The 24043-nt window shown below is 42.5% G+C and overlaps 1 protein-coding gene across 1 annotated transcript in view; it reads right to left on the bottom strand.

Annotated features, from left to right (window-relative positions):
* gmcl1 (germ cell-less, spermatogenesis associated) overlaps window positions 1-24043 on the bottom strand; it is a 140384-nt gene that overhangs the window by 69210 nt on the left and 47131 nt on the right. The window contains exons 5-8 of the mRNA XM_069917456.1: window positions 19182-19294; window positions 17301-17366; window positions 11313-11397; window positions 9081-9171 (exon numbers count right to left, since the gene is read on the bottom strand). Of these exons, the coding sequence (XP_069773557.1) occupies window positions 9081-9171; window positions 11313-11397; window positions 17301-17366; window positions 19182-19294 (355 nt within the window). The remainder of the gene's footprint in view (window positions 1-9080; window positions 9172-11312; window positions 11398-17300; window positions 17367-19181; window positions 19295-24043) is intronic.

Genomic DNA, 24043 nt, shown 5'->3' with positions numbered 1-24043 from the left:
GTAGGTGATGCCGGTAGAGGACCCATGATTCGGAGCTGAACAGGAGTGTGGGTATGACAACGGCTCTGTATACGCTAATCTTTGTGAGGTTTTACAGTTGGTTGTTTTTCCAGACTCTTTTGTGTAGTCTTCCAAAGGCGCTATTTGCCTTGGCGAGTCTGTTGTCTATCTCATTGTCGATCCTTGCATCCGATGAAATGGTGCAGCCGAGATAGGTAAACTGGTTGACCGTTTTGAGTTTTGTGTGCCCGATGGAGATGTGGGGGGGCTGGTAGTCATGGTGGGGAGCTGGCTGATGGAGGACCTCCGTTTTCTTCAGGCTGACTTCCAGGCCAAACATTTTGGCAGTTTCCGCAAAACAGGACGTCAAGCGCTGAAGAGCTGGCTCTGAATGGGCAACTAAAGCGGCATCGTCTGCAAAGAGTAGTTCATGGACAAGTTGCTCTTGTGTCTTGGTGTGAGCTTGCAGGCGCCTCAGATTGAAGAAACTGCCATCCGTGCGGTACCGGATGTAAACAGCGTCTTCATTGTTGAGGTCTTTCATGGCTTGGTTCAGCATCAAGATTGAAAAGAGGGGGGAGGAGTCACGTGATGGAGTAGTGGCCGGACGGTGAACTCCAGCCCTCTCCAGAAAAGTCGGGAAAAACAAAGAAAAATACAAAGGCACAGAAATAAAAGTTACAGAAAAGTGAGTATAAAGGTGGAAAGAAGATGGCGACAAAAAAAGAAAAATCAAAAGCAACGATAAGAAGAGAGGAAGAGAAGACAAAGGAGGAAAAAGGTGAAGGCCTTACCTGTCCGAAGAGGCCCGCTGCGGAGAGAGAAACCCACTCCCTCAGGTCGGTAAATAATGGACTACAAAAATGGCTCGCAGAGCCGAGTAAAAGTGCGCAACCGCGCATGCGCGATGCGAATGAAAAAAACACACCGACGGGAGGGGGGACCAGCTGGGGAGTCGATCTCCACAGCTGGCAACGACAGCTGCAGAACACCTGCAGCAAGAAGAGACCACAGAAGACAATAGAAACAAGAAAGAAGAGGAGGAAAGGGCACCAAAGAAACAACAGATGGCCAACCCAGAAGAAGAAGAAGAGGAAGAGGAAGAGTACAGAGAAATAGAAGAAGAAAAGAAAGGCAAGGTAAAGGATATACTTGCTCTTATTAAAGGATACATGGAGTCATTTAAAGAATGGCAAACACAGGAATTTAAGGATTTAAGAAAAAGAATAAACAACACAGAAGAGAAAATAAATAAAATGGAGATGACCTTAACAGAAATGGGAAAGAAAATGGACAAGATGGAAGAGCGGGCAGTAGCAGCAGAAATGGAGGTAGAAGACTTAAAAAAGAAATTGGAGAAATCTAATAAAAAAACTAAAGAGACACAAGAACTACTAGCTCAAAAAATAGATACAATGGAAAACCATAACAGAAGAAATAACATAAAGATAGTGGGCCTTAAGGAAGATGAAGAAGGCAAGAATATGAGGGAGTTTATAAAAGAGTGGATCCCTAAGACCCTAGGATGTCCAGAACTACAGCAAGAAATGGAAATAGAAAGGGCACATAGAGTATTGGCCTCTAAACCACAACCACAACAAAAACCAAGATCTATTGTAGTAAAATTCCTAAGATATACTACAAGAGAAAAGGTACTGGAGAAGACAATGGAAAAAGTAAGAGAGGGCAACAAACCACTGGAGTATAAAGGGCAAAAAATCTTCATTTATCCAGATATAAGTTTTGAACTCCTAAAGAAGAGAAAAGAGTTCAATATAGCAAAGGCGATTTTATGGAAGAAAGGGTATAAATTTATACTAAAGCATCCAGCGGTATTGAAAATATTTATTCCAGGACAACAAAACAGACTATTCTCGGATCCAGAAGAAGCACGAAAATTTGCAGAACAATTACAAAAATAGACTGAGGGAGGAAGACGGGTAATGAGAGTTAAAATGATCACGATTGATATGTATGTGGGTAAAGACAAAAATAGACTGAGGGATGAAGACGGGTAATGAGAGTAAAAATGATCACGATTGATATGTATGCGGGTAAAGAGGTATAAGAGTGAATAGAGACAATGAGCATACATAAATGTATCTGTACTTAGAGGAAAATATAGATAGTATAGACAAGAATTAATAAGGGAAGGTAATGGAATAGAGAGAATAAGGAGGGAATTAAAAGAGTGACCTTTGTGACATATGAAAAGTGAAATCTTTTCTGGGGGAGGCGGGGTGGGGGGAAATAGCGGTCACTGCAAAATCAGTTGACGCTTGCGAGTGGATTCGCAAATCCAAATGGAGAGGGGTGATGTGGTTGTCCGACAAGGGATAAAGGACAACTCAGGAGGTGAAAGGGAGATTGGGGATAAATAAGATAGAAATAGGAGAATAAGGAAAATGTTGGATGTTGTAGGAATGTTGTCTTATAAAGAGTTGAAAATAAGAAAACAGAAATGGAAAAGGAGGAAAGGTAATGATGGAAAAACGGAAAGAGAAGATAAACAAAATATAAAAGGGCTACGCTGAACTATATGTCTTTAAATATTAATGGAATACATAACCAAATTAAAAGGAAGAAACTACTAAATTTAAATGAATAAATGTATTCCATTAGAAAAAATAACAGATAGGTTAAGAAATAATATTGAAATATTCGAGCAAGTATAGGAGCCTTACATTAAATACAATAGCGAAAACCTACCGGGGACAAACAGTACCTAAGTTGATGGAAGGAGAAGGAAAGAAAAGAATGGACTCAGTAGAATTTCTGGTGTAATTTTGTTGAATGACAACATTGTCTGACTGGCTTAATGCAACCTAGATTGTATACCTAAAATGGATGAGAGGGGGGGGTGGGGGGGTGGTTTGGGAGGAAAGGGGGGGGGGAGAAAAAGTCACTGTATATGTGTGAAAAAGAAATAGTGTATATCATGGCTAATGTGATTTATGGTGTGAAAAATAAAAAATTAAAAAAAAAGATTGAAAAGAGGGTTGGTGCGAGAACGCAGCCTTGCTTCATGCCATTGTTAATGGAGAAGGGTTCAGAGAGCTCATTGATGTGTCTGACCCGTCCTTGATGGTTTTCGTGCAGTTGGATAACCATGTTGAGGAACTTTGGGGGGCATCCGAGGCACTCTAGTATTTACCAAAGCCCTTTCCTGCTCACGGTGTCGAAGGCTTTGGTGAGGTCAACGAAGGTGATGTAGAGTCCTTTGTTTTGTTCTCTGCACCTTACAAAGTCGTCCTGGCCAGAGAAGAAACAAGCCTTCCATCGCGCATGCAGCCATCTTCAGCGCAAACTCCGGGAGATCCAAAATGAGTGGTGGACTAGCCTCACCAAACGAACCCAGCTCCGCGCAGACATTGGCGACTTCAGGGGTTTTTACGAGGCTCTAAAGGCTGTGTATGGCCCCTCACCCCAAGTCCAAAGCCCGCTGCGCAGCTCAGACGGCAAAGTCCTCCTCAGTGACAAGCTCTCCATCCTCAACCGATGGTCAGAACACTTCCAATCTCTTTTCAGTGCCAACCGCTCAGTCCAAGAATCCGCCCTGCTCCAGCTCCCTCAACAGCCCCTAAGGCTAGAGCTGGATGAGGTCCTCACCAGGGAAGAGACATATAAGGCAATTGAACAACTGAAAAGTGGCAAAGCAGCAGGTATGGATGGAATCCCCCCCCAGAGGTCTGGAAGGCTGGCGGCAAAACTCTGCACGCCAAACTGCATGAGTTTTTCAAGTTCTGCTGGGACCAAGGAAAGCTGCCTCAGGACCTTTGTGATGCCATCATCATCACCCTGTACAAAAACAAAGGCGAGAAATCAGACTGCTCAAACTACAGGGGAATCACGCTGCTCTCCATTGCAGGCAAAATCTTCGCTAGGATTCTCCTAAATAGAATAATACCTAGTGTTGCCGAGAATGTTCTCCCAGAATCACAGTGCGGCTTTCGCGCAAACAGAGGAACTACTGACATGGTCATCCACACTGTACAAGGCACGTAAACTACAAGTCAGAGAGCTCAAAGCTGTCATTAAGGAAGAAATAGTGAGACTTTTGAATAAAACTTGTTCCAACAGGCAGACACAGCATGGATTCAGAAAAGGTAAGCCAGGTCTGACAAATTTACTGAAATTCTTTGAGGATATAGTGAAAGCAGATGGATGTTGAACCCTTGGATTTCCATACGGTGCTAAAGATCCATGGAGTTGGGGGTAATGTATCAGCACAAATAGAGGATTGGTTCACCAAAAGAAGACACAGAGATGGGATAAAAGGTGTTTCTCTGGTTAGCAATCAGTGGTGAACAGAATGCTGAAGGCATTGGCGCTGGGCGCATAAATGGTCATAATATACTTTACTTATTTGGAAACAGATTGAAGCCAAGTTTGCTGTCGACACAAATTTGAACATAGTGAGTACACTTCAGGCCCTTTGACACATGATGTTGTGCTGATTGACGGATACTTACTCAACAAACTAAACCTTCCCTTCCTTACACCTATATCCCTCTATTTTTCTTTCATCCATGTCCCTGTCTAAAAGTCTTTTAAATGCCCCTATTGTACCAGCCTCCACCACCACAAGGTACTCCAAACACCCACTACTCTCTTAAAAAAACTTACCAGTGACATCTCCCCTAAACTTTCCTCTCCTCACCTTGTTCTCCTCTGGAGTTTTCTACTCTCACCTAGAAAAAATGTTTTGACTGTCCACCCTTGCTATCCCTCTCATAATCTTGCAGACCTCTATTAAGTCACCTCTTATCCTTTTTTGTTCCAAAGGGAAAAGCCCCAACTCTGTTAACTTTGCCCCATAAAACACGTTCTCCAATCCAGGCAACATCGTGCTAAATCTCTCCTCTGCACCCTCTTCATAGCTTCCATATCCTTCTTGACATGAGGCGAGCAGAACTGAACACAATATTCAAAGTGTGGTCAAATGAGTTTCAAGAAGCTTCAATATGACCTCTTCACTCCTGAACTCAATCCCCCTGATTTATGAAGTCCAGCATCCCGAAGGCCTTCTTGATTACCCCATCAACCTGTGTGGCAACCTTGAGAGATGTATAGATTTGGGCCCCAAGGTCCCTCTTTTTTTCTACACTGTTCAAAATCCTGCCATTACCTATGTACTCCACCTTCATGTTTGACCTTCCAAAATGCATCACTTCATATTTATTCAGATTGAACTCCATCTGTCACTTTTCTACTCAATTTGGCATCCTGTCATACGACAACTTTATACACTATTCACAACACCTTCAACCTTCATGTTATTAGCATACAAATATATTGACCCATCCTTCCATTTCTGTCCCAGAACAGTTCTCTGCTGAATTCCACCAGTCACTGACCTCCAGGCAGAAAACACTTAATCTACTACTATCCCCTGCTTTCTGCAGGCAAGTTAATACTGAATCCACACAGGCAAGGTTCCATGGATCCAATGCCTCACAATTTTCTGAAAGTCTGCCTTGGGTGATCTTTCCAATGCCTTACTAAAATACATGTACTCCACATTTACCACTCTATTTTCTTCAATTTCTTTTGTTACTTCCTCAAAAAAAAAACCCAATTTGGCTCATGAAGCATGACCTCCCCCCTCACAAATCTATGCTGACTATACCGAAAAGACTACTTCTCAAAATACTTGTAATTCTGTTTCTAAGAATCGCTTCCAATAGGAAGAGCAAATTGTACCAAGATTTAGAGTCTTCAGAGAGATGTAGATAAGTTTTGTGAGTAGCCAATAACCTGGCAAATGCTGACACGTGTGAGATCATTCACTTTGGGGAAAAAGAGATCAGATTATTATTTAACTGGAGAAAAATTGCAGAATGCTGCTGTGCAGAAGGGATTAGGAGTGAAATAATGTTAAGTTCGTTTGCAGAAGTGACAGGCAATCAAGAAGGCAAATGCAATGCTGGCCATCATTGCTCGAGGGGCTGAATTTAAGAGCAGGGAGGTACTGCTGCAACTGTACAGGGTACTGGTAAGGCTGCACCTGGAGTACTGTGTGCAGTTCTGGCCTCCTGATTGAGAAAGGATATAGTACTTTTGAGGCTGTGCAGATGAGATTCACCAGGTTGATTCCTGAGACGAGTGGATTAGCCTATGAGGAGTGGAATTCAGAAGAATGAGAGGATCTTATTGAAACAGATAATATGCAAGGGCTTGATAAGATAGAAGCAGGTGAGACTAGAATTACGGGATATAGGCTCAAGATTCAGGTAAATAAATTTAGGATTGAGATAAGGAATTGCTTTTCCCCAGTGAGGAGTTTGTGGTATTTCTGCCCAAGGGAACAGTAGGCGCTGCTTCATTAAATATATATAAGACACTGTTTGAAAAGGTTATCCACTGTAGGGGAGTTAAGGTTTATGGCAAAAGGCAAGGAAATGGAGCAGAGTCCATGGCCAAATTAGTGGAGCATTCTTAATGGCCTAGATGACCCTCCTCTAGCTCTTATTTCTTAAGTCTTGAGAGAATATTCCTTGACAAATAATAAATTCTGCCCTTTGCATGATGGCAGTACCAGTCAAATATGAGGAAATAAACTATTATTCCTTCACTTCTCAGTGATCTCTCTTCATATTTGCTGCTGCCAATACAAACCCATCAAAGTTCTGAACCCCTCCTTTCTAAATGGATATTTTCCCAGCAAGTGTTGCTGCGATGTTCTCCCTAATCAATATCTTACCACCACATGTATCATGCTTGTAGCTTTTGCAGCCTGGAACATTGAACTGCCAGCCCTGTTCACCCTTCAACCATATTTCTTTAATTGTTGTGATTTCAGAATTATTGTCGGAGTACATACATGACATCACATATAACCCTGAGATTCTTTCTCCTGCAGGGGAGGCAGAATCACCACTTATTGGCAGTGCAAAAAAAAGCGTATGAGGAGTCTGATGATGGAGGAGTTTCAGTTGTTCCTGAACCTGGTGGTGCACGTCTTGTGGCATCGATACCTCTTTCCTGATGGCAGCAGTGAGAATAGAGTGTGTGCTGGGTGGTGTGGATCCTTGATGATTGCTGCTGCTCTTCACTGCAGTGCTCCCTGTAGATGTTCTCGATGGTGGGGTTTTGCCTGTGATGTCCTGGGCTGCGTCCACTGCCTTTTGGAGGAGTATCCCCATACCAGACCGTGATGCAGCCAGTCAGCACACTTTCCACTACATATCTGTAGAAATTTGCCAGGGTTTTACCAAACCTCCACAATCTCCTGAGGAAATAGAGGCAATGACGTAGTGCAAGGTGGTTGTTGGTGCACCGTTCAGCCTAGTTTTCAATCTCCCTCCTGCATGCTGGCTCATTGCCTTTCTTTAGACAATCCACTACTGTCGGCAAATATGTAGATGGTGTTATTGTTGTACTGAGTCACACAGACATGGATGTAAAGTGAGTAGAGCCGGGGGGGGGGGGGGGGGGGGTGTGCGCTCTGGTACTGATGGGAGATTGTGGAGGAGATCACAGCATGTGTTGATCCATGCCCTTAATTTATATGTTACCTGTCACCTGTCAGGTTGTCTGAAAGGAGTTTGTACGTTCTTTCCACGTCAGCATGAGTTTTCCCCAGGGGTTCTGGTTTCCTCCCACTATATTGGGGGTGTAGGCTAATTGGGTGTAAATTAGGCAGCACTGACTTGTGGGTCAAAATGGCCTGTTACCATGCTGCATGTCTGAATCTAAAATAAATGCAGTATTATCTAGCCAAAGAAAGAGGAGACGTGTGTGGGGGTGCTAAATGGAGACCAGAAAAGTCAATGTGAATGCCATCAAATTGGAGGGCCCCTAGTTGGAACACAAGGTGCTATTTTTCCAATTTGAGGGTGGCCACACCCCGGCAGTGCATGAAACCAGCACAGGAATGGGTCAGGAAATTGAAATGGGTTGCCAATGGGAGATCCCCACCACTGAACCAGAGAGAGCGAAGGTGCTCAATGAAACAATCTTCCAGTCTGTGTTCAGTTTCTCCAATGAAGAGGAGGCCATAACTGGGTGCAGAAGACAACCTCTGCAGATTCACATGAAGTGCTGCTCCACTTGTAAGGTCTGTACGGGGCCTGGAAAGGTGGTGAGGGAGGAGGTGTGGGCACGTACAGCATTTCTTGTGGTCATAGGGGTCGACTGGTAGGGAGAGGAGTGGACAAGGGAGCCATTCCTGCTACGTCTGTCCATGGTCCCAAATGCTGCTGGTCTGCGGTTGTCTACAGAACAACATTTCTTTCCATCTGGGCACCCTCCAACCAGATGGTCAGGTGCTCCTCTACTTACGATGATCCAACTTACGATATTTCAACGTTACGATGGTCCAAATCCATACTGTCAATTTCGAATTCCAATCTGTTCCCACACTTGTGATATACTACTTTCCCGCGATGCAATGAATTTTAATTCAATGCTTCAAACATTCTTCATACCCAGTATGCTTTCAGCTCTGAATGTTAATTGTTTTCTCAGTGTGGAATAAAGGTATTCAAAATTTAATTATTATGGTAGGTGTGGAGGTATTCTTTTTCAACTTACATCTTTGACCTATGATGGGTTTGCCGGGATGTAAGCTCATTGTAAGTTGAGAAGCACCTGTATGAACATCGATTTATCCAGTTTCCATTAGTTCCCCCATCCCCTCCCACAGTCTCTCCTCCTCCCCTAACCCTACGTCTTCTTTCCTCTCACTGTTTCTCTTTCCCTTCCCCAACATCTTTCCTCCAGCTCTGCATTCACAGAGCCATCCCCTCCCCTGATCAATTCTCACCTTTCCTCTCCTGGCTTCCAATCATGTCCAATTATAGCCTTTTCCTATTGGCCCCTAGTCTTCCCCCTGCCATCGCTTCCCTCCTCCCTCACCCTTTTTATTCAGGTGCCAGTGGCTGATTGCTCATACCTTGAAGGGCTCAGATCAAAAAGCTGGTTATATACCTTTACCTCCTATGGACAGTGCGAGACCGGTTGAGCTCCTCCAGCACATGTGTTTTTACTGGAGACATACATGACCTTTGTCAATTACCTGCATTAACATTTCGGCAGTTACCACTGCCAAAGGAAAAGTTGAAATAGGTACCACTTACCCCTTCTGTGTTTGGAGAACCAGGCATCGGCATCAGTTAATAACTGTTTCAATGATCCATTCCAGGAGGGCAACAGCTGGAGGAACATCCACTGCAAAAAAAAGATTCAATTAAAATAGAACCAAAACGGCTGATGAACTCATGCAGCAAATGTAAAAAGACAATGTGGAGAAACTCAGCAGGTCAAACAATATACTTTATGTAGCAAAGATAAAGATACATAACCACTGATTTGAGCTTGAACCCTTCATCAGGTACGAGCAACATGTAGGCAGGCGTCGGAACAAAGTTATGAATGATGATATGAGCTGTAAACAGGCTAGAACAGACGAGAAGAATACACATAATAGGTTGATGGTAGATTGACAATGGCAGGTATTTTAAGATCAGGTGAATGAATTTCAAAAACTGGACATTGTGTTTACCGTAAAATAAAATGGGAAAGGAGGCTGAAAGGAGGGAAATCAAGAATAACAAGTAGCATATAACTGGGTAGAAAAAGCAGTGAATGTGTAGATCAGGAAAAATTCAGCATTCAGCAGATGAAGACTAATGGCATCATGAAGAAAGCATGTCAGCACCTCTACTTCCTCAGGAGTTTGCTAGGACATTGGAAACCCTCCCAAACTTCTACAGATGTGTGGTGGAAAGTGCGTTGACCAGCTGCATCACACTCTGGTATGGAGACACCAATACCCTGAGCATAAAGCCCTGAAAGAGGTAGTGGACATCACAGGCAAAACCCTCCCCAGTATCGGGAACGCTGCCATCAGAGAGGAGCAGCAGTTATCAAGGATCCACACCACCCAGCACACACTCTGTTCTCGTTGCTGCCATTAGGAGAGGTCTAGGTGCCAAGACTCGCACCACCAGGTTCAGGAACAGCTGCTACCCCTCCACCATCAGACTCAATAACAAACTCAATCGTTCAAGGACTCTTACATTTGCACTTCATTCTTTTCTCTCTCTCTACAGGGAGCCTGTATTTCAAGGGTATATGGGGCTTTCTTTGGTGTCACATTGTTTCTTCTAGTCAAAGTGTGTGTACAAGGTATTCAGCCTGTCAGGAAGGGACCCATCATTGGCGTTGACCTGCAGGTTGACTTGTAGTCAGTTCTGGTTTGAATACCCTGCTACATGCACCTTGTGGTGGTCAATGTTACAGGTGGCTGTTAATTTTCTGTGCATACCATGCTTTGCCTTCCTGATTGCATGGGACATCAGGGTTTTATGCTCGGGGCATTGGTGTCTCCATACCAGAGTGTGATGCAGTTGCACCTTTACTAAAGCTTTGCTCCATATTCTTCCTATAATGAGATGTCCGCAGTTGAACAGTACACCAGAGCTTTAGAGAGTTTCAACGTTATCTCGTGGTTCTTGAACTTAATCCTCCAAATATTGAAGGTCAACCACCTTTTTAACTAGTCTATTCTCTTGCACTGCAGCTTTGAGAGATCTATGGACTTGAACCACAAGATCCCTCTGTTCCTCCATACTATTAACGATCCTGCCATTAATCTTGTACTCCATCTTTGGGTCGATCTTCCAGTTACACTTCACACTTTTCTGGATTGATCTCCATCTGCCACCTCTTCGTCCAACTCTATATCCTGTCTATCCTATTGTAGACTGCGACAACCCTCCCCACTATTCACAACACCTCTAGGCTTTGTGTCATCTGCAACCTTACTAACCCCCTTCTCCACTTCCACATCCTTGTAATTTGTAGACATCACTAAGATCAGGGTTCCAGAACAGATCCCTGGCAGAAAATGCACAGCCAAGTTTCAATGGATCCCATGCCTCAACTTTCTGGAAGGGCCTACCATGGAGAAGCTTGTCAAATAACACATACACCGTATCCACTTTATCAATCACCTCAACTTTCACTTTTTAAAAAATTTTCACACTTGTTTTCAAATTCATCTATGGCATTGTCATTCCATATCTACATAGCTCCTCATTCCTAACTCCAATTCTGGCCTCATTTATTCCTGACTTTAGTTGTTTAGCTGTGATAAGCATAACTCCACATTCTGAGACTCAAAATCTCAAATTCTACCTCCTCCACCAAATCATCCAGTCTCTGCGCTTTGACATGTTAAATTATTTTCCTGCAGATACCCATTTTGTTCATTTGATTAAAACATCATTTCTAATAATTCTCATGCAAAGTGTCTTGGGAATTTTGATTACGTTGAAGAGATGATATAAATAATGCTGGACGAGTACCTTCTTCAGTGCAGTGTACACATCCATCTCCACCTGCATCACAAACAGATCTGGGGAGCTCACCACCTTCTCCATCAGACCTATGCTGGATGGGGAAAGAAATATACATCATTAATTGAGCTGAAAAGGGATGCGCCAACGGCATGAAGAGAGACAGATGTCGTTTTATGAGTGCGTAGCAAGAGCAGAGAACCCGATTTTATCTTCAACTGGAAATAAGCTGCATGCAATGAAGACTAGCTAAAGTTGGAACTCCTTGGAGCATTCTCAGATGGAAGTAGAGAATGTGAGAGCTCCATAGCATTGGCTTTTAACCTCAGTGAAAAGCATGACTCAGCTCCATGGCAACTACTTTAATGGGTGTTTCAGTCATTCGGTAACCGCAGTCCATAAAATTTAAAAGTTTGAGGTTATTGCTCAGCTATAAATGCTGCTAACGTTTGGACTTTTCACTACCAGTTTAGAGCCATGTATCAGACGTACAGAGCCCTCCATAATGTTTGGGAGAAATACACAATTTTTTTCTTTGCCCCTCTGCTCCACAGTTTTAAATTTGTAATCAAACAATTCACATGTGATTAAAGGGCACATTCCAGATTTTATTGAAGGGCATTTGTGTACATTTTAGTTTGACCATGTAGAAATTACAGAACATTTTATACACAGTTCCCTCATTTCAGGGCACCATAATGTTTGCATCATAGCAATGGTCTGTATATTAGTAATGTTCAGTACTTTGTTGCATGCAGTGACTGCTTGAAGTCTGTGATTCACTGACATCACCAGATGCTGAGTATCTTCTCTGGTGATGCTCTGCCAGGCCTCTACTGCAGTCATCTTCAGCTCTTGCTTGTTTTGGGGCTTGTTGCCCTGGGTATTCTCTACAGCACATGAAAGGCATGCTCAATAGATTTAGATCGGGTGACTGACTTGGCCATTCTAGAATTTTCCAGTTTTTAGCTTTGAAATTCTCTTGTTGCTTTGTTTAGAATCATTGACTTGCTGTACGATGATGTGCATCTAATGAGTTGAGGCAGTTGCTTTAACTTGAGCAGATTTTTTTCCATCTCAGTTAATTTTGCTACATCAACAGTTACATCGTCAATGAAGTGCGCCAGTACCTGCGGCAGCCGTAGATGCTCAGGATATAATAGTCGCATCACCATATTTCATATAGATGAGGTGGTATGCTTTGGATCTTGGGCAGTTCCTTTATGCCTCCACACTTTGTTCTTGCCTTCACTCTGAGGTTGGTCTCATCTATCCACAAGATTTTTTCCAGATATTTGCAGGCTCTTTTAAATACTTTTTGGTAGACTGTAATCTGACCGTCCTGTTTCTGTGGTGAACTAGTGGCTTGCCTCTGCATCCTGTTCTTAAAGTCTTCTGCAGACAGTCGTCATTGCCATGTCCACACCTGCCTCCTGAAGAGTGTTTCTGATCTTTTGGACAGGCGTTTGGGAATTTTTCTTCATGATGATGAGAATTCTTCTGGCATCAACAGTGGAGGTGTTCCTCGAAATATCAGTCCCTTTGGGATAACTGAGTTCACCAGGGCACTTTTTCTTCTTAATGATATTTTCAACAATCGATTTTGGTAATCCTAAGGTTGGGGTGATGTCGCTTACTGTTTTTTTTTTCCAGCTTTTTAATGGCTTCTTTCTCTTTCATTATCACAACTCTGCTTCTCACATTGAAAAATGACAACTGCAGGCTCCAAAGGTGATCAAAAGCTTAGAAGCAAGCCTAGCTCTCTTATATCTGCACCAACAAAGTAATTAAACATACCTGTGTAGTGGCACTAAGTTTCAGCGAACCGGCTGCCGAATGTCATGATGTCAGTGTCTACACCCGAGTATCACAAACACCTGTGAAACCAAATGTCCCAAACATTATGGTGCCCTGAAATGGGGGAAACTATGTCTAAAAAGTGCTGTAATTTCTGCATGGTCAAACCAAAATGCATACAAATAGTCTTTAATAAAATCTGGAATGTACATTTTAATCATGTGAATTGTTTTATTACAAATTTAAAACTGTGGAGCACAAAGAAAAAAATGTATTTCTCCAAACATTATGAAGGGCATTGTAGATTCATGGAAATGAACAACCCAAGTGGAGCCATTTGGCCCTATTTTTTGATTGAATTAAAAAACTTACTATACTGAGATACAATGAAATGATTTGATTGGCATGCTATCCAGGAAAGTCAACCCATACGCAGAAGGTAGTTCAATAATAGAGGAATGATTGCAATGCATGCAATATGTGTCATGCTCCTCCTGCGCTATGTGGGAACTCAGGGATACTGTCAGTGTCCCTGGGGTCTACGTGAGCAGGAAGTGTGTGCAGCTGCAGCTCCTGATTGACCGCATGTCGGCACTGGAGCTGCGCATGGACTCACTCTGGAGCATCCGGGATGCTGAGATGCTGGTGGATAGCACCTTTAGTGAGTTGGTCACACCGCAGCTTCAGAGGGTGGAGAAGGATAAGGACTGGGTGACCAACAGTAAGAGAAGAAGTAGGAAGGTAGTGCAGGAGTCTCCGGAGGTCATCTCCCTGCAGAACTGATATGCTGCTTTGGATACTGTTGGGGAAATGGCTCACCAGGAGTAGGCAGCAGTAGCCAGGTTCATGGCACTGTGGGTGGCGCTGCTGTCCAAGAGGGCAGGAAAGAGAGTGGTAGGGCAATAGTCAGAGGGGATTTCATTGTAAGGGGAATAGACAGGAGTTTTTGTGGCTGCAAACGAGACTCCCGGATGGTGTGTTGCCTCCCTGGTGCAAAGGTCAAGGATGTCTCGGAGCGGCTGCAGGACATTCTGGAAGGGGAGGGAGAACAGCCAGCTGTCGTGGTCCACATCGGTACCAACGACATAGGGATAAAAGGGATGAGGTCCTACAAAATGAATTTAGGGATTTAGGAAGTAAATTGAGGAGTAGGACCTCAAAGGTAACAATCTCTGGATTGTTATCCGTGCCATGAGCTAGTCAGAGTAGGAACCACAAGATAGCTAGAATGAATTTGTGGCTTGAAAGGTGGTGTAGAAGGAAAGGTTTCAGATTTTTGGAACATTGGAACTGGTTCTGGGGCAGATGGGACTGATACAGACAGGACGGTCTGCATCTGAGCAGGGCTGGGACCAATGTTCTTGGGGGTTTGTTTGCTACCGCTGTTAGGGAAGGTTTAAACTAATGTGGCAGGGGAATGGGACCAAGTCCAGAGAGTCAGAGGGGTGTAAAATGAGAATAGAAGCAAAAGGTAGCAAGGTGAAAAGCATTAGTGGCAGGCACGTAAAAGCGGGGGGAAAATCAAAAAGAGCTATTGATTTATATAATGGTAAAAAGGTTAAAAGAGTGTGGCTAAAGAAAGACTGAAGGCTTCGTGTCTCAATGCAAGGAGCATTTGTAATAAAGTGGAGGAATTGAATGTGGAGATAGCGATTAATAACTATGATATAGTTGGGATCACAGAGACATGGCTTCAGGGGAAACGTAACTGGGAGCTCAACACTCAGGGTTACTCGACATTCAGGAGGGATAGACAGAATGGAAAAGGAGGTGGAGTAACCCTGTTGGTTAGGGAAGAGGTGAATGCCATGGAAAGGAAGGACATCAGTGTAGAGGATGTGGAATCCCTATGGGTAGAGCTGCAAAACACGAAGGGGCAGATGCTAGTGGGAGTAGCCTAACAGTAGCAGTGAGGTGAGTGAAGGAGCCATGAAGGAAATTGGTACTGCGTGCAACAAAGGGACGGCAGTTGTAATGGGTGACTTTAATCTACATATAGATTGGATGAACCAAATTGGTAAGGATAAGGTTGAAGAGGATTTCTTAGAATGTATGCAGGATAGTTTTCGAAATCAGCATGTTGAGGAACCGACGAGGGAACGAGCCATTCTAGACTAGGTATTGAGTAATGGAGAAGGGTTAATTAGCAATCTTGTTGTGAGGAACTTCTTGGGCAAGAGTGACCACAATATGGTGGAATTCTTCATTAGGATGGAATGTGACGGAGTTTATATGGATAGAAAGGTTTTGAACTTAAGAGGGGTAAGTTTGATGGTCTGACATATGAATTAGCTAAAATAGATTGGCAAATGGTACTTAAAGGACTAATGGCAGAAATGCAATGGCAATCGTTCAAGGATAGCTTGGAGCAAGTGCAGAAAATGTACGTCCCAGTTTGTACGAAGAATAAATCGAGGAGGGTAGTATTATCCCACTCTGACCAACCACAGATTGGAGGAACACCTTATTTTCCATCTGGGCACCCTCAAGCCAGTTGGCATAAACATGGACTTTACTGCTTTCCATTAAACCTGCTCACCTTTTCCTTCCCCTCCCCTTTTCCTGTCTTTCCAGTTCTTCTACCCATTCATCCCCCCTCCCCCTCATTGCTAATGTCCCCTCTCTCCACCTATCATCTCCTACCTTTGGCAATTCCCTTCCTCCCACTCAACTCATTTGTTTGGACACCTGCCAGCATTTTCTCATAATTTTAAGGGCTTAAGCCCAAGAAGTGGGTTCTGTATCTTTATCTTTGCTAAATAAAGAACATTGTTTGACCTGCTGAGTTTCTCCAGCATTTTGTGTTTTTTTCACTTCAACCACAGTCTCTATAGAATTTTGTGATTTATTTTCCTTACCACCTTAATTTACCACCTTTGAAATAGGTAAATTCATCTTCTCTATGAGCCCGACACTCATTATTACAATTTAAAGTAGTTTATCAAGCTTACTTCCCTAATGTTCAATTAGCTAAATTTTATTCTAATATTTCTTCAAAATGTGACAGATGTGAGAAAGAAGAAGGTACATTGGTTTATATGTTTTGGTCATGATCTTCTCTTTCCATTTATTGGGCAAGTATTTTTCGTACCTTGTCTTCAGTTCTTAATATTAATTTGATTCTTAATCCTTTTCTCGTCCTGTTTGGAACGAGTAAACCAATTGACTTGAATTTGTCTGGGCTACAAGCCCATGTAGTTGCCTTTGCTCTCCTTATTGCTCGAAGACTCATATTAGTGAGATGGAAAGATACTGCCCCTTCAATGGCGATCTGATGTGGTGACACACCTGATTGGGAAAAATAGATGCTCTACCACTGAAATAAATTTATGGGGTCCTTCTCTTAATTATTTACATAATTTATGATTATTTAGATCCTGTTTTGTGGTTTTGTAGCGGGATCACTATGGTTATAGCTCAAGGTAGGAAGAAGACTCGCACACCAAGGGAGTGTAATCGACACCAACTTTATTGGGCTGCAGTTCTGCCTTTTATAGGCAGCTGGCCGTGTCACCACCAGGGCGTGGCTTGAGCGAGGCTGGCTGCTGATTGGTCCCCCTGCGATCAGTTGACTGTGATCAGCCGATTCGACCGCTATTCCTGCGGCCGAGGGGAGCAGGCGTCTCATCCCACATGCTGCCTGCCTAATCGTCGTGTTCGACAACAGTTTGCTGTGTCAGCTGCGGACCGCTACAGTTTGGATTTTCCTCTTAAAATATTGCAACATATATGTTCAATCAATAACTTTCAAAGGGAGGGGTTAGATTATGAGTATAATTTTTATGTCTTTTTTGTCTTTTTCAATGTATCGTTGGTTATTTGTAGCCACATGTAATAGTTCATCTACTTTGTTGGATACTTATTATTATTCCCTATGTATGAATAATTTATTGAAGAAAAGAAGTAATTCCTTACTGATCACAGAGCACTTATGGCATGGGGATTGCTTAAGGTGGAATGCTCTATAGCATAAATACACTCTAAATATAGAGACATTCTCCAGACTGAAAGCTTTGACAGAAAGATGAGGTGGACGACATAAGTAACTTCTCTCGAAGGATACATGTTGTGAACTTTCAATAGTAACACTGATGCTTCTTAAATACCGAACACGTCAGTAATCTGCAACATTTCACAGCATTTCTTTTCATAAGCTGGAGATATAGAAAGCCAAAACTTTCAAATCAAGAATTGAATTACCTCATTTCTTTCAGGAGTTCAACACTTTGGTGCGTCATTAGGTTGTTCAAAAGCCACTCAAGACACCTGCAATTAAAATAATTTGATCATTTTTAAAAACGGAAGAGTATGGGCTTAGTGCAGGCAAATGAGTCTAAAGTAGGAGGACATGTTGTTTGGCATAGATGGCTTTCAGATGCCATGTACCATTCAAGCCCTGGGTCCATCTGTCTTATTTGTCAGGCTTGTGGCTTTGTAATAAATGTAATTTATAGTTCCTCAGATCTGCCTTGCTCCGTGTCCTGCTCCTGCTTTTCCTGCCCTTCTGAACTTCCTCACTTTCATTTCTACATTTTCCTCAACTTTCTCATCTACCACACTGCTGCTTTAGATTACACCTCCCCTCCACCCTCCCAATCAGCACTCACAAATGCCCCCCTCATTTATTTGAACAATGCTGCAAAGAGGAAAAATGTGATACATTTTCTACATTCAATTGAATTCCTTGAAACACATATGAAGCAAAAGCAGGCTGGAAAATTAGCCAGGGTCATGGGTACAATACACGAGAAACTCAGCATGTCATTCAGCGTCCATAGGAAGTAAAGATTCAGACCTGAGCCCATTGTCAGGTATATGGAGAAAACAGAATCCTGCATAAAAAGGTAGGGAGAGGGAGAAATGAGGAGAGGAGGGAGAATGGGAGAAGAACAAGCAAGAGGTAATAGGTGGATACAGTTGAGGGGGTGCTCTCCCATCACCTCTATCCACTTCTTAACTGCTAGCCTGTGCTCCTGCCCCTTCCTCCCTCCTTTTTATTCAGTTTCCCAGATTCCTGACGAAGCACTCAGGCTAAAAATCATTGATTGCTTTTCATTTTCTGGGAATGCTGCGTGACGAGCCGAGTTTCTCCGGTACTTTTGTGCATTGCACTCGACTCCTGCTTCAGCAAATCTTCTTGTTTCACTCCATTACAGTCAATGGTACATTTTCTTGGCTGTCGCAGAAATACTGGACAAGGACGTCTGAAATCAGAGCAAGTTCTTTCTTTGGCACTGGCTTAATAAGCAGAACTACAAATAAGACATACAGACAACATACTTTTATCTGTTCACACAAAGAAAAGTATTGATGCAGCTCTGCTGGAGTTGACACAAATGAATGCATGGAGGCTGGCAGACTTTTACACAAACAAAACAGTTTTTTCACATAAATTTTTGAAGAGTTACAACACAGTAATAGGTCCTTTGGCCCACAAGTAGGCGTCACCCAAATATACTGATGAGGCCAATTAATCTACTAATCCCATACATCTCTTTGGAGCAAAGAAGGATGAGAGGAGACATAATAGAGTTCTACAAGATTCTGAGAGGCATAGATAAGGTGGACAGCCAACACCTTTTTCCCAGGGGCAGGAGTAGCAAACACCAGAGGACAAAGTGAAGGGAGGTTTTAGGGGAGACATCAGGTATAAGTTTCTATTTATTTAAATACAGAGTGGTGAGTGTCTGGAACATATTGCCAGCGGTGGTAGTGGAGAATACAACAGTAGGGGCATTTAGGAGACTCTTGAACAGTCACATGGATGAAAGAAAAATGGAGGGTTATGAGGTAGGAGGGTGTAGCTTGGGTCTTTTTGGTTAGAATATACAGGTTGGCACAATGTCGAGGGTCAAAGGGTCTGTACTGTGCTGTAGTGTTCAATGTTCCATCTTTAAAACATGAAGGGAAACCAGAGGAAAGTCACTTGGACACGAAGAGAATGCATAAACTCCTTTATATATTCAATCGCAGATTGGTAGTGTTGTAATAGCATTGCGCTAACCACTCTTTTAATCATTTCATCCTAATTTTGAAACAACAAAAGCATAAGGCAAGATCAGAACAATTTCTGACACTCACTTTTGCTTTACTGAGTCTAGCCCATAAGTCCCAGCAGCTGCGTAGAAGCCACAAACAGTTTTGGAATTGATTGTTTCTTTCATGGTTTCACCACACTGTTGAATCAAATTGTCCTAGAGCAATTAAAAAGAACAACAACAAAGGAAGCAGTGAGAACTTACTACATGAATACATAAACCGAAGAGATATATCATCTCCTTGAGCTCGTTTTAGTGTTTAATAATGATCTAGGAATGAAAGGGTTACCATGTGAGGAACATTTGACAGCTCTTGGCCTGTATTCGGTGGAATTTAGGAGAACTGGAGAGGGGGGGGGGGGGGGGGAATCCCATTAAAACATTTGGAATGTTGAAAGGCATGGATAGAGTGGATGTCGAAAAACTGTGTTCCATGGTGGGAGAGTCTAGGGCACAACTTCAGCATTGAAGGGCATCTACTTAGAAAAGAAATGCAGATGAGGTAAATCCTTATTTATCTTGGAAAAACGAAATGAATGAGGCAGCCAATAAAGAGGTCACTAAATAGTGTTGTATAGATTTCAGTTCTAAATCTGTCCATAACGGATGATCCAATGTCAGAATACAAAATCTAAAAAGTTAGACAACTAATAACAGCCCAGTAATAAAATCTAAAATTAGATAGGGTCGTACCTCCAACCTTTTTCAATTTTTGTCAATAAAATTTACTAATTCTAAATAAAGAAATACATTTTTGAGACGATATTTTCAAAAAAAGAAATTGGGATGAAAACTGGAATTGCTTGAAAGAGATACAAAAACTTTGGCAATTTCATCATTTAAACTACATTAATACAACCTATTAAAGATAATGATAAAGGAGACCATCTAGAAAAAGACAATCTCAAACGAATAGAAGAGAAAAATTAAGTTTATATAAATCCTTAGATCATTTATTAATTTTAATATGTGAAATTATCTCTGATGATCTTTAATGTAGATAGAGACCCACATATTCGTTGGAATTAGTTTACTTTTAGCGAGCAAGCCACTGTTCCGGGCGGCAAACGCTAAGTAAAGCCAGCAGACCGCGCAGCGGCACTGGCCCCAGCAAGTGAACTGGCGGACGAATGGCTAAAGCAACCTAAAGGGCCAGCGAACTTAAAATGGTGGTGGCCCCGCTGTACAGCCAATAGACTGGGTTAGTGCAAGGGGAAGAAGGTATTGACATGCAAGGGAGTACCCACACATGCCTTTGTCACGCAGAATGTGATGACAGTAATCGGGGCAAATGGTGGGAACTTGAACAATATAAAAGTCAGGCTTGAGTCCTAATAAAGCAGAGCTTAACCTGACCACACTTGTAGAGTGTTGTTCTTTTGTGTAGCGCGCGGCTACAAAGGTTTAATTTATATCCAGAAAAAGAGATGAATCTAGTTCATAACATTTTTCAATTGAATTCTTCTTAGAAAGGATTAATTGAAATTATATGTGATAGATTATTGAACTTCATGGTAAGATTAAAAAGGCTTGGGAATTGGAACTTGCAAGACCCTTATCGGACGATCTATGGGACAAGATTCTTAAACTGATAATTACATCTTCAATTTGTGCCGGACATGCATTAATCTAATTCAAAGCGGTTCATCCTGTTCACATGTCGAAAGATAAGATGGCTTGTATCATTGGTGAAATTTAAAGATACATGGTGATCTTTTATCTTATTTTAATTTGATGTCAATTTTTTTTTAATGTGATTAGAAGTACTCACTCTTCCAGATGAGATATAGTCTTACCTTTGTTTTTTGATTCATGGTATGGTTAGTTTTCTTATTTTAATTGAGTAGGTTAGGTGGCTTTTTAAAAAAAACACAAATAAAAAAGATGCGGAGGAATTCCTTCAGATAGAGTGTGGTAAATCTGTGGAGGAAGTTGCCACAGGCTGTTGTGGAGGTCAGGTCATTGGGTGTATTTAAGGTAGAGATTGATAGGTCCTTGCTTAGCCAGGGCACCGAAGATTATAGGGAGAAGTCCGGGCAGTGGAGCTGTGGAAAAATGGATCACCCACAAGGGTGGGGCAGACTTGATGGGCTGAATGACCTATTTCTGCTCCTGTGTCTTATGATGTACAATCCTGCATTAACTTTTTGCCCCATCTCCTCCAATTCATTTGATTAACAAATATTATCTTCATCATCAACTCACATCTAGCAACAAATTTTCCAGATGAATATCAATGGTAAATATCTACCTCAGGCTGTGGGAGGTTCCTTGTGAAGTCCAAAGCTGAGTGATATATGGTTGGGACAGATTGAGAGGAATTTAACTGAGACAAACAATTTGTTGCTTGTTTTTAAAATTTGGAAATATTTAGCTAAACTTACTGTGCTTTATGCTGGGCCAGTACACAAAAAAAAACTACTGAATTGACTGCCCAAAGGGCAGTTGGAAAGCTACATGGACATGAAATAGACATGGATACAACCCCACCTAAAGCAAGGGTCTGTGTCAAGGACTCGAGCTGATTTCTGTACTCTACCAGGATGTGATTCATGTCTTTCATTTTCACCATCCACAAACAGTGAAGCTTTGATTCCACTTGTTCCAGATGGCTGCATGTCATTCAGTGTTCTTATTGCAAAGGAGCTGCATTCAGTCCTCAAGATCTTCTGGTTGCTAACAAATTTAAATCACATCCCACTCCCACTGTGACCTTTCTGACTGTGGCCTCTTGCCAGAAAAATGTAAGCATGAAAAGCAACCCCCTCTATCTGGGCATATTGGAGCCTTTGGGACTCATTATCAAATATTCCAATTTTAGATTAACTCACTCTATCCTTCTGTCTAGAACTGACCATATGCAATGCAAGAGTTCTTAAGTGAGTCCCTGATTGAGTTTGTTGTTGAGGGGTCTGATGGTGGAGGGAGCAGCTGTTCCTGAACCTGGTGGGGCGGGTCTTGTGGCACCTGCACCTCTTCCCTGATGGCAGCGGTAAGAACATAATCTCGGTAGTGTGGATTTTTGACGATTGAGGACAGCAGCGCTCCATGTAAATTCTCTCGATGGAGTGGTGAGTTTTCCCAGTGATGTCCTGCGCTGTGTCTACTATCTTTTACAAGGTTTTCTGCTCAGAGATATTGGGGTTCCCAAACTAGACCGTGATCCAGCTGGTCAGCACACTTTCCACTACACATGGGCAGAAGTTTGTTGAGGTTTCCGATGTCATACCAAACCTCCGCAAATCCCTGAGGAAGTAGAGGCACTGATGTGCTTTCTTCACAATGACATTAGTTATGTTGGGTCCAGGAAAAGTTCTCCGAGTTCGTGACTCCCAGGAATTTAAATGTGCTCATCCTCTCCACCTCTAATCCCCACTGGATTGTACACCTTTGGTTTTCCCTTCCTAAAGTCAAAAGCTCCTTGATTCAGGTGACATTGAGTGAAAGATTATTGTTGGTGCACCATTTAGCCAAGTTTTCATTCTTCATCCTGTATGCTGACCACAGCCCACTACTGTAGCATCATCAACAAATTTATAAATGGTGTTGTCTTACTGAGCCATGCAGACGTATATGTATAGCGAGTAGAGAAGGGGGCTAAATACTCAGCCATGTGGTGCTCCATTACTGATGAAGATTGTGGAAGAAATGTTCTTGTCGATCTGCACAGCTTGGGGTCTGGAGGTGAGGAAATCTAGGATCCAATTACTCAGTGGATGTTGAGGAAAAGGTCTTGGGGTTGCTGATCAGATTTGAGATGATGTTCAAGTCAATAATTATGTATTTGCACATGAACAACCTGATGACACAGCGTTCTCCAGTCCTCTGTGAAAAACATGCAGACACACAACCTGACATAACACTCATACATGTGCAGTGTAAGGGGGGAGAGCGGGGGAGAAGATATTGAGAGAAAGAGGGATAGAGAGCGAGAGAGACAAGCCCCTTTCACACTTGCAAGTGATCCCAGGATCAAACGCCAAATGGCCTTTAAAGTGGCATATGAAAGAAAAATCAGCTCAATGCTGGCGTCAGATGACATTATCTCATGCTGGGGATTGACGGCCTTGACCCCTAGAACAATCCCCGGCTTCTGTGTTGCAATCAGGCAAGTGTGAAATGGGTTATTGCATTGTGGGATTGAAATGGCCCAAGTTTTTGTGTGAGTGCAGGAAGAAAAGATTAAAAGTTGTAGTGAAGCGCAACTTTGCAGTGATGAACCAGCCCTTCTCATTATGCGTGGTCGGCGGGGCAGTCGTGACAAAGATGGTGATGCACGCCTGTCTCTTCTGCTCCAGAACGGAAGTTGACATGCATGCTCGTGTCATTGTGATGCAAGTGGCGAGACATATGCGTGGTCCGACTGCTGACCTGAATTTTGAATAAACAGTCTGCTGTGACATTCGAGCGAACAGCCTGCGTCTCCAGTCTGTTCCCACTACAGTGGTGACCCTGACGAGTCTCCACAACCTGAAGACTCGACCAAATGGACTCTGCAGCAGTAGGCACTGTAGCGTTGAAACTGCCAACCTTCTGGACTAATTAGACCCCGCACTTGGTTCGGCCAAGAGGGCGCCCAGCTCCAGATCAGGCAAATCACTTCTGATTCAATGGGGTACTTCTATGACATTAGTTCACTCGACCAGCAAGCTGCTGCCCACGTAGACAGCCTAATTCAAGGGTAAATTTCTATTTTTTAAATTTTTTTATTTTTCACGCTATGAACCATACTGACCATAATATACACAAACATTTCCCTCTTGAATATACAGTATCATTTTCTCCCCTTCCCCTCCCACCGTTCAACATATATGATACATTAAACCCATTAAACAATGTCATCATACAATGAAAATAAACAAGAAATTTGTGTCATCTACTTTTACATAATGGGTCAGTTCATTT

This window comes from Narcine bancroftii, chromosome 2 (genome assembly GCF_036971445.1).
Source record: "Narcine bancroftii isolate sNarBan1 chromosome 2, sNarBan1.hap1, whole genome shotgun sequence".
Taxonomy (NCBI): Eukaryota; Metazoa; Chordata; class Chondrichthyes; order Torpediniformes; family Narcinidae; genus Narcine; species Narcine bancroftii.
Note: the sequence above shows the minus strand (reverse complement) of the source record. Positions and strands in the feature narration are given on the sequence as shown.